At 48.4% G+C, this 14344-nt stretch overlaps 1 protein-coding gene across 1 annotated transcript in view; it reads right to left on the bottom strand.

Moving 5' to 3' along the window:
* The window catches only part of AFAP1L1 (actin filament associated protein 1 like 1), a 275377-nt gene extending 261362 nt beyond the window's left edge, over positions 1-14015 (bottom strand). Inside the window, exon 1 of the mRNA XM_085618165.1 lies at positions 13342-14015. Coding sequence (XP_085474291.1) covers positions 13342-13357 — 16 coding nt within the window. The 5' untranslated portion in view covers positions 13358-14015. The remainder of the gene's footprint in view (positions 1-13341) is intronic.
* Positions 14016-14344: the final 329 nt, after the last annotated feature.

Raw genomic sequence — 14344 nt, 5'->3', positions numbered from 1 at the left:
CCCCACAAAGAATTTGGACAAAAGGTACTCAGGTGAGATCCCTTGATGGTCTCGACAGAGCGGACTCATCTGTTCTTTTGGTAGTTCAGTCTGTGGTTACGGAGGACGCAGATGAGACCAGTCAATTCTTGACTCTGGCTCCCTGGATCCCAGCAGTGTGTCATGTTTTTGTTATGAAAGTATGCACCCCGCCAGTACCATGCAACTCATAAATAGGGATTTAGTGGTAGGGTTAAAGTAGTGACAGCATCCCATCGCCGTGGGTCCTCAGCACTGGTGCTTGTAAACTGTCATTATTTTGCTCTGTTTCTCAATAATTTACTTCAATACCCTATGAGTGTTTGATATTTGCATATATTTATAGGGACTATCAGATTTCGGTAATAGAGACCTGGCAACCTCTCTAGGTTTTTGCAGTCACTCCCAGAAGAGTGCTTCCTATGCACCTGCACTTGTTTTTTTTAGTAAACTTTGCTCTGTTTCAGCTAAAACACGTTTGTTGAAATCTGCAGCCCATGCCACAAATTGTGCATTATGTGGGAAATGAAGTGAGTCCAACAGAATGCCATCATTCCAGTGACCCTCCATTGGTGACATGTACAATCTCCCCTCACCTATATTTTTGTGCCTTTAAAAGCCTGGGAACGCCGGTCCATATTTACAAGGAAGTAACGCAGCGCAGTGCAGCAAGCAATTTGGCTGCGCCGCGCTGCGTTACTTCCGGAGCAAAGGGATGCGTCATATTTATAACAATATGATGTATCCCTGAGCTCTCCCCTGTACTGGTGCACAATTGGATGCCATGCGCCAATGAAGACACCCTTGCACCATTGTGCATGGGTGCCTGCGTTGCGAGGATGATTGTTTTTGTGGACACCTTCCCGCACACAAAAAAAATCATAAGAGGTCTTTCCTCTTTCTGTGTGTGCTGCAGAATGCAGCATGCATAGAAAGAGGAAAAAACAAGGAGAAATAAAAGTATTTCTCCTCTTTATGCCTCCTTATGCCTCCCCTGGGGAGGCGTAGGATTCTGACACATTCCCAGATTTACGAAAAGTTGTAAATCTGGAAATGCGGCAGAATCCATGGGTGTTGCGTGGGAACACCCAGAGCAACACCCATGGAACGCCCCTTTCACGCAAAGTGCTGTGTGAAAAGGGGCCGTATTTACAAGGACACGAAAAGCCACCACGAAAGCCACGCAGGGTAGCTTTACGTGTTCTTGTAAATATGGAGCACCACACTGTGCTGCCAATGCATCACAAAAAGTGACGCAACGGCGGTGCAAGGGACTTGCAAATATGCCCGGCCGTTTTTAGCGCTAACTTTCAAACCTGCCAACACAACACCCTTATGCAATTTTCGAGATGCGTTTGCAGATTGACAGCAATAGTTATTTTTCCATGTAAAATCTGCTCCCCGGAAGCCTGCCCCCCCATACCCCCCCCCACCCCCCCACCCCTCTTTGGTCTGTTTTCATCCACCTAGGATCCGACGCGGCGCCTCCAGAACTGTAATGTATCTCAGTTACACGCCAGGAGGTCGGCACACACAATACCTTTCGAGGGGGTCGAGGGCCTGCCTGTGGTACTCAAGCGTGATTAGAGGCCCCCATGCAGGCCTGGTCCTTCTCCTTATACAGTCACAGGCGGCCCAGTGTAAACAGGGGCCGGTGCAGCAGTGGCCCCGGACCAGTCCAAGTGTCGGATCCACGGGGGAGATTGTAAGAGTGTGTGGAGGCGCGAGGATCGGTGCGAGCTGGCGGTTGAAGAGGGAAAACTTAACATATTAGAAATATATATGTCTTGAGGGAATAAGAGAATGTTATCAGGAACTGATAGGCAGAGAAGGGAGAATTGGCAGAGAGAGAAAGAAGAGGAACAGTGACAGAGCAAGGGAGTAGAGAAAAGGATGCAATATCCATGAGTGCTGAGCTTTTGAACCAATCAGAGCAGTCCTTTTGAGGTCTCTCATGCTAGATAGTGCAAGAGGTATTGTTAGCTTACAGTGGGCTTAGAGTCCACCCCAGGGGTTTAGGCTAGTCAGTTAGATTCGGGGGTACAGAGGGTGTGAGGAACATAGATTTCTCAACCATCACTGTCACTGAAATGGCAAAATGGATGACAATAGTATTACATTTAAACACCACCTAAAACCATCCAGTCCTTTATTCATTCTTGGCCTGTTTTGTGTGACAGGAAAGAGGAGGGGTGGGTATATAAAGTGCTGCAAAGTTTCATGGCGACGTGTGTCTGTGCTATGAGGGCTGCTAATCCAAGTGGAAACCCGACCACAGACACTTCAAACCCGACCGACAGCAAAATTCACCCCAAACACCCACCCCAGAGCTAGGCCCGTGGCCGGCCCATTGCTTAACATTGGTTGACTTCATTGTCACTTTCATTTGCTTACTTCTTATTAATTAACACGTGTGGGCTTTCCTTTCTCCTCTTGTGTTTGTCCGTCTGCTGGAGCATGAACTCTGCCCTTACACTGCTCGATTTTTCAGATGCTACTCTTTCTTTTTGTTTATGCACTCCACGAGAATGCATGTGTTTCCCAGCTGTCTGCACAGTGTGCTTCTCTTCCCATCTCTTTGCTGCTCTCTCTTGCCCCTGTGATTCTCCCCAATCCCGTTTGCTTTCTCTCTGCCCCCCATGATCCACGGTGCTTCCCTCTCTCCTGTTTTCATCTGCCCTTGCTCTTTCCACAATCTGTGTTGCTTCTGGACACACATGTTGCCTCACTTCTCACTATTTCCCCTATGTTAATGCTGCCCCCACTACGAGTCGAATCAGCAAATCACAAGAAAAGAAAGCGTCTGTGTTATTTTGAAGGTGCGCGCATGCGTGATGATCGTGCCTACAAAATGGTGGAATAGGCTTTTTCTTTATTTATCCATGCTGCAGAGCACTAGGGTTGCTGTTCAGCATAGCTAACAACCATTGACAAAGTCTGCAGGTACCACTGGTGCAAACTATTGGCTTCGCCAATGTTTGTTTGTTTTGTTACAGTTTGCACATTTTAAAGTTTTACCAAACATATGGTGGTTCTGATTTGCATGTATGTATTTGTGTGACATTAATTGCAGCTAGCATTTTGGGGCTTCATATGTGGGGCCAGCAGACAGAGTCCTAAATGTAGATATAAAATGCTCAGTAGCCAATGAAACCTCAACAATCAGTTTGAGTTAAATGGAGGCATGGCCTGGGTCTTCCACTGGGAAAATCTGTAAGAAATTGAATATGTAGTGAGTCTGTGATTCGGAAATGTGATTTCTGATTGAGTCTAATACAGTAGAAAGTGCTGCATGGACTCAAAAGAACTGTCCCTCACTTGGGGCAGTGACCCTACAAGAGGGTATGAGTTGCACTGTTATTACCATTAGAATGGCCATCACTTCCGGGTGGGGTGGGGGGTGGCCATCACTTCCGGGTGGGGGGTTCTGGGGAAGGCTGAAGAATTTTTGCCTGGAAGGGGAAACACGGCCTTCTGAGAACTAAGCTTAAATTTTATGAAATGTAAGGAATGAATGATTGTGTAATGGTTTGTATTGACTAAAACCATAAATAAATAAATACATATACTGAGAAAGGAGGCATCCTAGGTGGGAAACATTTTGCAAGCCCAGCCTGGGTGCACTTCTTTGTTCCTAGACTGCCCTTGCTGCCCCCACCATCACAGGATCCCCATGTGGCCTCATGATCTGCACTCGGGCGTGTGGACTCCACTGCAGTACCTCAGACAGTAATGGACGGGCCCACTTAGCTACTCGAAAAATACTCCCATTGAAGTTTACAAAGGTACTGGGATGGGATTTTTCTATTTTCCATGCTCCCGCCCAATCAAATTATGGGATTTGGATACTAGCAAAGGGTCAGCTCCAGTCTTTTAGCTATTGAGCTCTGTAGTCAGGTGATAGATTGGTACTCATGAGGTGAAACTTTGGCCTGACAGTACTAATGAGTGAAAAAATAGAGAAATAATGCTGCCACAGATTGTACCCCAGTAAGCTGCATGATTTACCATTTCTTGCCTCATAATTAGTCCTTGCCGCACAATTTGGTCCTCGTTGCCTCACAATTCCACTGACTTGACTTAAATGGCAGGCTTGTAACTTACAACCCAACTCTGATACTGTGTGAGCTTTCCAGTTTGAGGGCACAAATTGGTGTAACTTCCTATATGGAAACCAAGGAACTTTTTCAAGCTGCAGGGATATTTTTCCTGATCTGTCTGCTCTCCTTTTATTTGTTTAAGCTTTGGGTGTCTAAAATAAACCACTAGCTCCAAATTCAGGCAGACTGTGTTTGGCTGTCTGTGTCTAAGGCCTTTATTATGAGTGCCTTAGATGGGAAGGTGCTATTTACTGCAAAATTAGATACCACACGGTTCGAAATGTAATGAGATTGATAAATAGCACCTAATAGGATTTATGTTCTTTAAAATGAGGACTAACCTGCAGATTTTTGTGTTTTTTTTACAAAATCCTCATATCCTGATATTTGCCAATCAATTTCCCCCATTAACCTTTACCAAGCTATGCCTCTCAGAATTTATTGGGTGAAAAATCCGACCGTCGGATTGTATTACACCTGATCATTATCGGTAGAGATGGGCGAGCCGAGCCAATCTCGAGGATGTCTTGAGCCCAATGTCTGGCTCTGGCTCGGCCCTTGTGGACCTGTGGCTGGCGAGCCCAAAGAGAGCCGAGCAAAGCAAATCAGTCATTCGCCCTCTAGGCCTCTAATGCGGTTATATAAGACAATAACGTTTAAATGCAGGAGGGCGGAGTGTAGTCATAAGATTTAAAAGTATGCTTTTCTGCTGTGGTGATTGACACAGACACTGGGGATCACAGGGGCAGACCAGGCCTACTTGACGCCATCCTTCTCTCCACATGCAGCGCCTTCAAGAGCTGTAATTTGAGGAGCAAATTCTGTGCATCATCAGCAACTTGTTCACATTAGCTGCAAAGTTCCTTGCGGTTTCAGAGCACTTGAAAAAACAATTCATTTTCATATTTCTCCCTCTCAGTCGACTTGTGAATTGAGGTAGAGCCTGTCATGAGACAGGCCATGCCCCAGCGCTTCTGACCTCTGACACTTGTGCTCAGCCATAACGCAATACTACCAAAATATAACTGAAACATATAATAATAATTTTCACCAAATACAGGGATGGAGAGAAGGCTGGGGTCGTCTCTCTTTTGATTTGCTATTTACTCCCAAACCAAGCACATTTCTGGCGTGGCTTCATAGCGGGTAAATGTTCACTGGTCCTACAGAGGCCAAGGCCTGCCCGGAAATCTGCCACTTCCCTTACAGGTCAGCTGATGCCTGTCCGCGTTCGACTCAGAGGGCATTTGAATCTCACCCATAACACTGATATATAAGGCGCGCAATCTGTCAATGAGCAGTAGCGCCTACAGACATTAAATCATGAAGTGTGCACTATATTAACTTTTCAATTAATCAATCCAGGAGTGAAGATGTATATTAAAATAATGTTTGCCCTGCCAGTTTACAAATTTAGAACGTAGGGTCGTAATTAGTCGCTTACAACAAAGTCTGAACGCATTAGCCCGAAACATTTCAATCAAGTCAACCCCAAATGGATTTGTAATAAAAAGCCCGGGACAGCCAGGATTAGGAAACAGCTGGACACGGTGGCCTCCTCATTTATAACAAACCTTTCAAGCTCAGTTCTATCCTCAGTGACAGAAAGAAGCAAAGGAGTCCTTGTCGAACAATTGAATGTGTAGTTCCCAGCATGCACTGCAGTAACCACGGTGGGTCTAGACTGGGCTAGGCCAATGCACTTAGCTTGGGCCTGCCTAATGGCCGGTTACTCACTCAGATTTCCGACTATTCCGAACGAGGCTGCTCTCTTGGTTCTCACGCAAGAAGATGGGTTCATGCTCACCTCTTATGAAGTCTCTCCATTGGTTATGGGCGGATGCCAGGATTCGCTGTAAAATCCATCCAGTTCTCTATGGAGTAAGGATGGTGCTTCTGTTTGAAACCCTGAGGCCTTGTTACCCTAGCAGAGCACAACCCTCTGAGGCACAGGGAGGCGCTATTGGTAACTCGATAGGCCATGAAAGGACAAGCGGGAAAGCCTTTTGCATCCCTGCTCCAGTTTTATGGAATTGACACTCTTGCTGTGCTTGTGGAATCTGAGAGAAACTCAACACACTGCTGTCCTCATCAGTGTAACCTTCAGCTACTCTTCCCAGCTCTTTCATTTTTAGCGCCTGGAAACCTTTAGAGGGCAGTGCTATTCACAAAGTGTACAATTACTTTGATACCTAGTTTAGGAAATGATTTAATATGAACTCCAAAAGTCCACTGTCAGAACTGGTATGACACCATCAGCTGACGAGTGAAACAACCAATCGGACATTACTGGGGGACAGATGCTCGGCATCACTTTAAACGTGGATGGAGAGTGGGGGCAGATTGATTTCAGCACCTTCACACGGCACAACTGGTGAAATGACTTTTCCAAGACCAAAACGCTGCTGAGCACCTCCAGTAGAAAATGGTGCCAGAAACAAGCCTTGGCTGATTGTTGGGATGTGGTAGGCCACGTCTTCCCCTGTAAAGACATGTTTTTACCATTGTTGGTCTGAATTTAATGCTAACGTGCAGGTATGGGTCGCCATAGACTCTATCCTAAGGGCCTCATCAACAAGAAAATGATGCAGCGCAGCAAGCCATTTAGCTGTGTCGTGCTGCGTGATTTTCAAAGCACAGGGATGCGTCATATTAACAAGAATATGATGCATCCCTCTGCTTTCCCCTGCGCTGGTGCACGATTGGCTGCCATGCGCCAGCGCAGGTATCCTTGAGTCATTTTGCAAGGGTGCCTGCGCTGTGGGGATGATTATTTTTGTGCAGGAAGCGACACCTTCCTGTACAAAAACAATCATTAATGACAGTTTCCTCTTTCCATGGTATGAGGAAAAAATGAGGAGAAATAAAAGTATTTCTCCGTGTTGCTCCATTTTTATGCCTCCTCTTGGAGGCGTAGGGTTCTGATGCATTCTCAGTTTTACAAAATATTGTAACTCTGGGAATGCATCAAGTTCCATGGATGTTGCGAGTGAACACTCACAGCAACACCCATTCATTCAGAGAAATGCGTGAAAGGGGCCTATATTTACAAGGCCATGAAAAGTTACTCAGGGTGAGTTTACATGGCCTTGTGAATATGGGCAAGCCCATTGCGCTGCCGGTGCGTCAGAAAAGGAGGAAAAGTGACGTACCGGTGGCAAAAGGGGCTTAAATAAGCCCCTAAGGGCCTCCTTTACTATGAGGCTGCGCCACTGGAGTGTCCCTTTTTTCGACGCTCCAGTGGCGCAAGGGTCTGCTCCATATTTACCAGGCAGCACTAAGCCACTTTGCACGGCTTAATGTGGCCTTGTGAATATTGTTCCTTTTAACGCAGTTTTCTGCATTAACGGGGCGTGCAATGGGTATTGTTGTGGGTGTTCCCAGCAACACCCATGGCTTTTTGACACTGCCCCAAATTTACAAGGAATCGTAACTCTGAGGCAGTGCCAAAAACATATGCTTTCCCAGGGGAGGCGTAATGGAGGCGCATTGAGGAGAAATACTTTTATTTCTCCTCCTTTTCCTTTCTTAAAGGGTGCTGTATTCTGCAGTACACATAGAAAGGGAAAAGCCCTTGTGATTGTTTTGGTGCAGGAGGGTTACCCTTCCTACACAAAAACAGTTATCCCTGTAATGCAGGCACCCTTGCACCATGGCCCGAATGTGCCTGCGTTGGCGCATGGCAGGCCATTGTGCGCCAGCGCTGGTGAAAAGGAAAGGAATGCGCCATATCTGATAGACACTGCATATTCCTGCCCTTTTCATGTGCCTTAGGGCAGCGCAGCCGGAAGGCCAGCAGCGCTGCCCTACCGCAAAATCTTGTAAATAAGGCCCTAGGGGCCTTATTTACAAGAAAGAGATGCAGAGAGTCATATGGCTGCCCCACGCTGCGTCACTTTCAAAGCACAAGGATGCGCCATATTTACAACAATATGTTGCATCCCTCTGCTTTCTCCTGTGCTGGCGCACAATTGGCTGCCATGCACCAACGCATGCACCCTTGCGCCATAGTGCCAGGGTGTCTGCGTTTTAGGGGAGATTCTTTTTGTGCAGGAAGGGACACCTTCCTGCACATAAACAATCACATGAGGTGTTTTCCTCTTTCTATGTGTGCTTTCTGCAACACGCATAGAAAGAGAAAAGAACTAGGATAAACTATAAGTATTTCCTGTGGAGGCATTTTCTAATTTTATGAAATATTGTGAAAGTTGCGTGGGAACACCCACAACAACACCCATGGCATGCTCCTTTCAGGCAAAGTGCTGCATGAAAAAGGGCCGTATTTTCAAGGCCATGACCAGCCAAGCAGGGTAGCTTTACGTGGCCTTGTAAATATGGAGCGCCACACTGCACTGCCTTTGCGTCCAAAAAAGTGACACACTGGCGGCGTAAGGGGCTTGAAAATAATTCCATAAGTGTCTAGCAGCAGACCAAGGTCAAAACTGAAGCTTAAAATAGCTCCCGCCGCCCACCCCTCTGGAGAGGCTGTGGGCGGACACAGCTGCTGCCCATCCTGGCAGAGGAAGAGAGCAGGCAGCAGGTGGGCGTGAGGATAAGAGGAGTGAGGGGCTGGTGGTGGGCAGTATTTGGATTATAATTAACCCTCCCTCTGCGGTTGTATGTGGACCCCGTTTGATTAGACGCCCGCTCTGATCATAGGCCTCAAAGATATATCGAGAAGGAATCTATTTAGAAAACAAATGCGGACAGCTCGGCGCTCGGCCCGCCGGAGTGGGGATGCGTGGGGGTCTGCTTAATTACAGGCCATGGTCCGCCCACGTCACAGGCTGCAGTTCTATGGCGGGGCCCTTAGCGCCTGGAAGGGATACGCACGGCTCCAGGCCATGCCTCAGTAAGAGTGTGCCCATCGACCCGATACATAATAAGCCAGAATGAGAACCCGATTGCGGCTTCTGTAGCGCCATTCACACTCCACGGGCTTCGGGGCGCTTTGCAACCTGCCACCTTGTGCAACAGGTACCCAGAGGATGCCTTTGTCAGTTTAATCATCGTCATGTTGAAATAATGTCTCGTGCTGGACAGTGACGTACCAATGGCGTCATGGCCTCTAATGGAGGCATAGCTTTTGGGTCCCCACCTCCTGGATTTTTAGTAAAGAAAAACAAAACGGCCACTAATTGTGTAAATCACTAGTGACAGCCACGCCCCTGAGCTGAGGTTTACTGTAGAGTCACTGAAACTAAGGATGGGGCGAGAGGATTGCACGCGTGGCGCTTTATGGCAATTGCGTAGCCTGCGGGTCATGAGCCATAAAGCACGATTAACAGATTACCCTGCCCCCCCCCCCCACCTGCGTGCATTAAAATATTAAAATATAGCCATAATCTGGGTGCAGTGGGCCTTTCACCACTGGACCCCGGTTTCACTGCACCTGCTACAGACATGATTGGTGCGGCCATGCTTACACGTCTCCCTACTCTGTTTTTCCTACTCTCCTCCTTATCCCCATCCCTCGCCCCTCTCTCCTTTTGACTTTCTCATCTCTATCCGGTTCCTGCCTTTTTTTTATTTTATTAAATCGTTTTTAAGTCTCCCAACAGTCCTCACCTCCTTCCTCTCTGCTCTCCTTGAGGTCCATATGTCTGGCCCCTTTCTCTTCCATTGCTCCCTTTTCTCCTCTGTATCTCATTCCACTTTCTTTATCATCAGTATCCCCTCTTCCCTTTTGTCAATGTTCCCTCTATTCTTCTCTTTTCTGTCATCCACCGTTCCTGTTTCTTTCATATCTGTTCTTTCTCTTCTCCATTTTTCACTTTTCCTGGACTCTCCACCCCGCCGCCCTCCTCCACTCAGCCTCAGGGCGGGCTCTAATGACAGGCAGGCTGGGCACCCTCTCACCCCTTGGTCCCGCTGCCACTGCACCGGCTGCATCCCTGACAGCCACGTCCCTGCTGCTGCAATAGGCCCGGAGCAACTGCGAGCAGAAGACGGAAGAGGTTTGCTCAAGATCACACCAACGACCGGTATCTGAGTGGGGAGTTGGATCTCAAGAGGTCCGGTAAAATAAAAAGGCAATGATACATAGGTTAGTGCTTCAAATGGGTCAGACGTCATCGGGGCGAGCTAGTTTTGGGCTAGTGGTGTTTGGCTGTGAGGTTTTTGTAAGAAGACAGATGCCAAAATGCTTCTGGAATTTTGGAAACTCAAATTCCGCTTACTCTAAAAAGTGAGCAACACCGTTTAGTGAGTGAATGCAGTATGTGGGTGTGAAGTGCGGGGATTGTTTGGTACAGGCAAGATGAGTCCAGGTTACTTGGCGTACCTATAGTTCACCCTTTTAAAATACATTAGACCCTGCAATATCTGAAATTACATGCTCGCCTACTTCGTCATTTCTGGTGTACAACTTTTTGGTATCAAACCAATGCCATAAAAACACAGATTTGAGTGATCATGTCCCATTGAAATCATTTTTACGATTTACAACCACAAGAGGGCGCTATAAATAACTGTGCTAAAATGAGTGAAGCATTAATGTGGCTGGCTTTACTGAACATCGCTTATGCACTAATCCATGGGGGTCCGATACAGCCGCCCACCTTAGAGTCAGAGGTCAAACCACTGAGCCTGACCCGGAAGCACTTTCCAAAGCACGGCTTAAATGTACGTGTCTGCGCACTGCCCATGTTGTGGGACAGTAGTGGGTTGTTCTAGCTTCCTGTCTCTAAATAGGATACCAGGGTGCAGGCCTGCCACTGACATGTAACAGCCAACACAGGCCCCTGCAGCCTCGGCGGCGCTTGTGACCCTTCAGGGGCCCCCAAACCCTGCAGCAGCGTCTCCAGCCTTCTCTTTCATGAGAGATGCTTATGTTTAACAAAACTCATCGAGATCTACTAATATTACGAGTGTGGCAATAGGGACCACAATAGACAAGATGACATTGGTACCACATTATGTAATGTTACTACCCGTGATCACCGCAGTGCATCAGGCATGGTTGCCAGCAGTAATGTGCCTATTGGCTTTGCCATTGGTTCTCAGCCGCGCACTGCACACCCTCCGCGTGGCTAAAGATAAATAAAAGCCCATAGGACAGGCCCTGGTTTCCTTCTTTTTAGCAACTGATCCAGGGCAGAAAAAAGAAAATAAAACATATACAATCATTTTTTTAACAGGTGTGTGAGCGAATGCTGAAGCAAGATGGGGTATGGTGGGGGTTAGCGAAACGACAGGGAGGGTGGGGGGCTGGTGAAGCAACACTGGGGAGTATGGGTATAATGCCAAAGCAACCCGGGAAGGGACGTAGATGCAACCAGGAGGAGGGGTGGAGGGGACACAAAAGGAACAGGGGAAGGGTGGGAGCAAAAGTGAGGGGGGAAGCAATACAGAGGGAGTGGGTCGGGGGACGCAATGGGAAGAAGCACACAACTGACCACAGGAGGGAGAAGCAGTCGGGCATAGAGGGTAACATGAAGTGCAGGGGAGATGTGCACAAGGGAGACAGCTCGAAAATGCATGCACTCTATTGGCATCCATCATACAAAAGAAACAAGCATTGGCATAGCCAATAGGTCTCGCCTTTGGGACCTTATAAGTGTTTAGCCATGCAACAGTTGCATAAATAAATACTTATAAGGTCCCAAAAGCGAGACCTATTGGCTATGCCAAGCGGCCGTGCGGCCGCGAATGTGAAAGTGATCGCGATTGCGTTCATGATCAAACATCAAAGCGGCCGCGAAAGTGAAATTGATCGCGGTAAAGCGTGGCGCGCGCGCACGCACACATGCACTGTAGCTCTAGGCTGGCCGGGTAGCACTTTTTGGAGCCCTCTCAATAAGTCTCGCCAGACCAGCGCATGAGCTGGGTCAAGCGAGACCTAAAAAGTAGTGCTTTAAAAGTAAGCAGTGGAAGCAGCAATGACAACAAGTCAAAGATACTGTAAAATGGCAATGCTCCATATGAGGGACAAATTCACGACTGACAAGCTGGGACTCCAATAAGAAGCATGCAAATGAGAGTGACAAGGAAAACCAACCAATGATATTCAATGGGCGGGCTCCAAGCTCCTTTAGGCTTTGTGAATATGGAAGGCCTCTGCATGTATAATACATAACAGCCATAGCTGCAATCCCTCGTGTACTGAGGTAATAACATTTGTACTATATCTCCCCAGTGGCAGATGATTTGTGGCTCAACGATCACCTGCAAGTATATTTTGGAAACACAGTCATTTTTCTTCAAGCAGCTTATGAGTTCTGAAAAAAAACACATTTTTGTCTCAAATATATACTCTCAATTTTGGTATGCATGTATTACTTCTATCAAACAAAAGCTTCTCATTTAGTAGGCTGCCCTGTCCATAGCAGAGCTACTTACATACCTGGAGAGTTACCAGAAGCTCACGAGGTACTCGTTGTTGAAGCCAGGTTCAGAGGGCCCCCAATCACCCCGAGGCCAATGAATATCTGTGACATTTGAGAGACTTATGGGCTTCTCTTCACATTCTGCAAGGGGGCGGGGGGGCATCATGTTGTGTTGCGCCACCATGCTGTGGTGTGCATTACCAAAACCCTTCTGTCACATGGAGAACAGCCACATCCAGAGCGCCCCATAGCAACATAAACAACAAAACGGCACAACTATCCGCTTGTGCAGGAATGGCAAAGCTGCAAGACACGTCTGCATGGCCTTAAGGCCCTGTAATACCCACACCTGCACAGCATTGAGAATCTCATATTCCCTGTAGTGCAAGCACTCACACAGCTGATGTGCTGCAGGGCACACAGCTCCATCAAATGTAGGCGTGCACATTAATAAAACACCCATGTCATCTGCAAGACCGACACATCCTCAGAATATGAGTTTGAGCGCCTTACAGCACTTTAGTGTGCAGGCCTATCTATCACTAAATCACTCATGCTGCCAACAGGAAAGACACATTGAAGGCACTTAGACATAAGCGCGTCATTGCACTATACTGCCACCAACACTACCTAAGACAACCCCTCAGCTAAGCTATAGCACAGACACACACACAGACCACATAGACGTAAGAGCATCACAGCACCGTAGTGTGCTGGTCTGACGCTTCTGAGGGGCTCCTGTCACTCACAGGTTAAGAACTCCAACAGCGCCTAGACTGTTCGGTGTCAAGGCACTGTAAGAGAAGACATTCGCAGTGTTGAACAATTCCTGCAATCTGTTGGGACACACCGCCCCCTGACTGTGTACTTAGAAGTATCAGACGCGCTAACGTTACCGTGTATTCGCTCCATGGCGGCTGCACAGCCTCGGAGGGGCGCGTGAAGAGTTTGCACCTGATCCGGAAGAGCTTTGAAGAGTCCAGTGTTCAGCGGTCCGCAATGGTCACTATCTCCCCGGTGTTGTCCAGCGCAGGGGGGCGGTGGAAGGAGCAGTGGCCGAGGTGCACCCTGAGCACAGCAACCCAGGGGCGACCCCCGAGGTCAACCTCTGATTAATGAACTCTGAATGTCACGGCCACGGACGAGTGTCCCCTCAGAGCGAGCCAATGACCAGGGGGTGGTGAAGGCCAGTCCTCGTCACCTCGCACGCGGGTCTTAGGGACAGCTTGGCATGGCTGGCATCTGTGCCAGGGCAATATCGGGAGCTATTGAGGAGGGTGACTCGAGGAGGGCACAATGCCTCTTATTCAACTGTGAGCTTGGGCACCGTGGAGAAAAGTGGTCCCAGATCTTTTCTGGCGGAGGGACACTGAAGAGGCGATGACTCCGGACTCACGAGCACCTGCGTTCTCTCGACGCGCAGACACCTGACCATAAGCAGGCTTCTGCTTCTCTGTCCACACTCGGCCACTGTCCACGGCCGTCGCACGTGCCACCGTCCACCACGCGTCGAGTCTCAGAAGAGAGCGCGCGACTGGTGGCTGCTGCATCCCCGGCTGTGCCTCCGACTGACAGGCTCCCAGGGCCCGGCTTCCTGCGCACTTGTCCGGTGTCCGGTTCTGGGTCTTAGCGCCCCCGGGACAGGATGCTGAACATTGCTGTCGAGCTTTCCCAGGGAGAGGCCTCGGAGATCCGCGCCCATCCGCCTTGCGGCAGGCCCTCCCCAGCCCCAGTACCACTCCTTGAAGCACACTCCCCGCTCCCACCTCTCACCACCCCGCTTCCATTCATAGCTGTCAGCGGCTTCACGTGCCCCAACAGCGCCCGGGTTTATTTTAAGCGCTTAATACTGTACGCTTGATACTGTACGCTTATTCACCCCCGGCACTCCTTCGAGTT

This window comes from Triturus cristatus, chromosome 7, assembly GCF_964204655.1.
Source record: "Triturus cristatus chromosome 7, aTriCri1.1, whole genome shotgun sequence".
In the NCBI taxonomy this organism is placed as follows: domain Eukaryota; kingdom Metazoa; phylum Chordata; class Amphibia; order Caudata; family Salamandridae; genus Triturus; species Triturus cristatus.
Note: the sequence above shows the minus strand (reverse complement) of the source record. Positions and strands in the feature narration are given on the sequence as shown.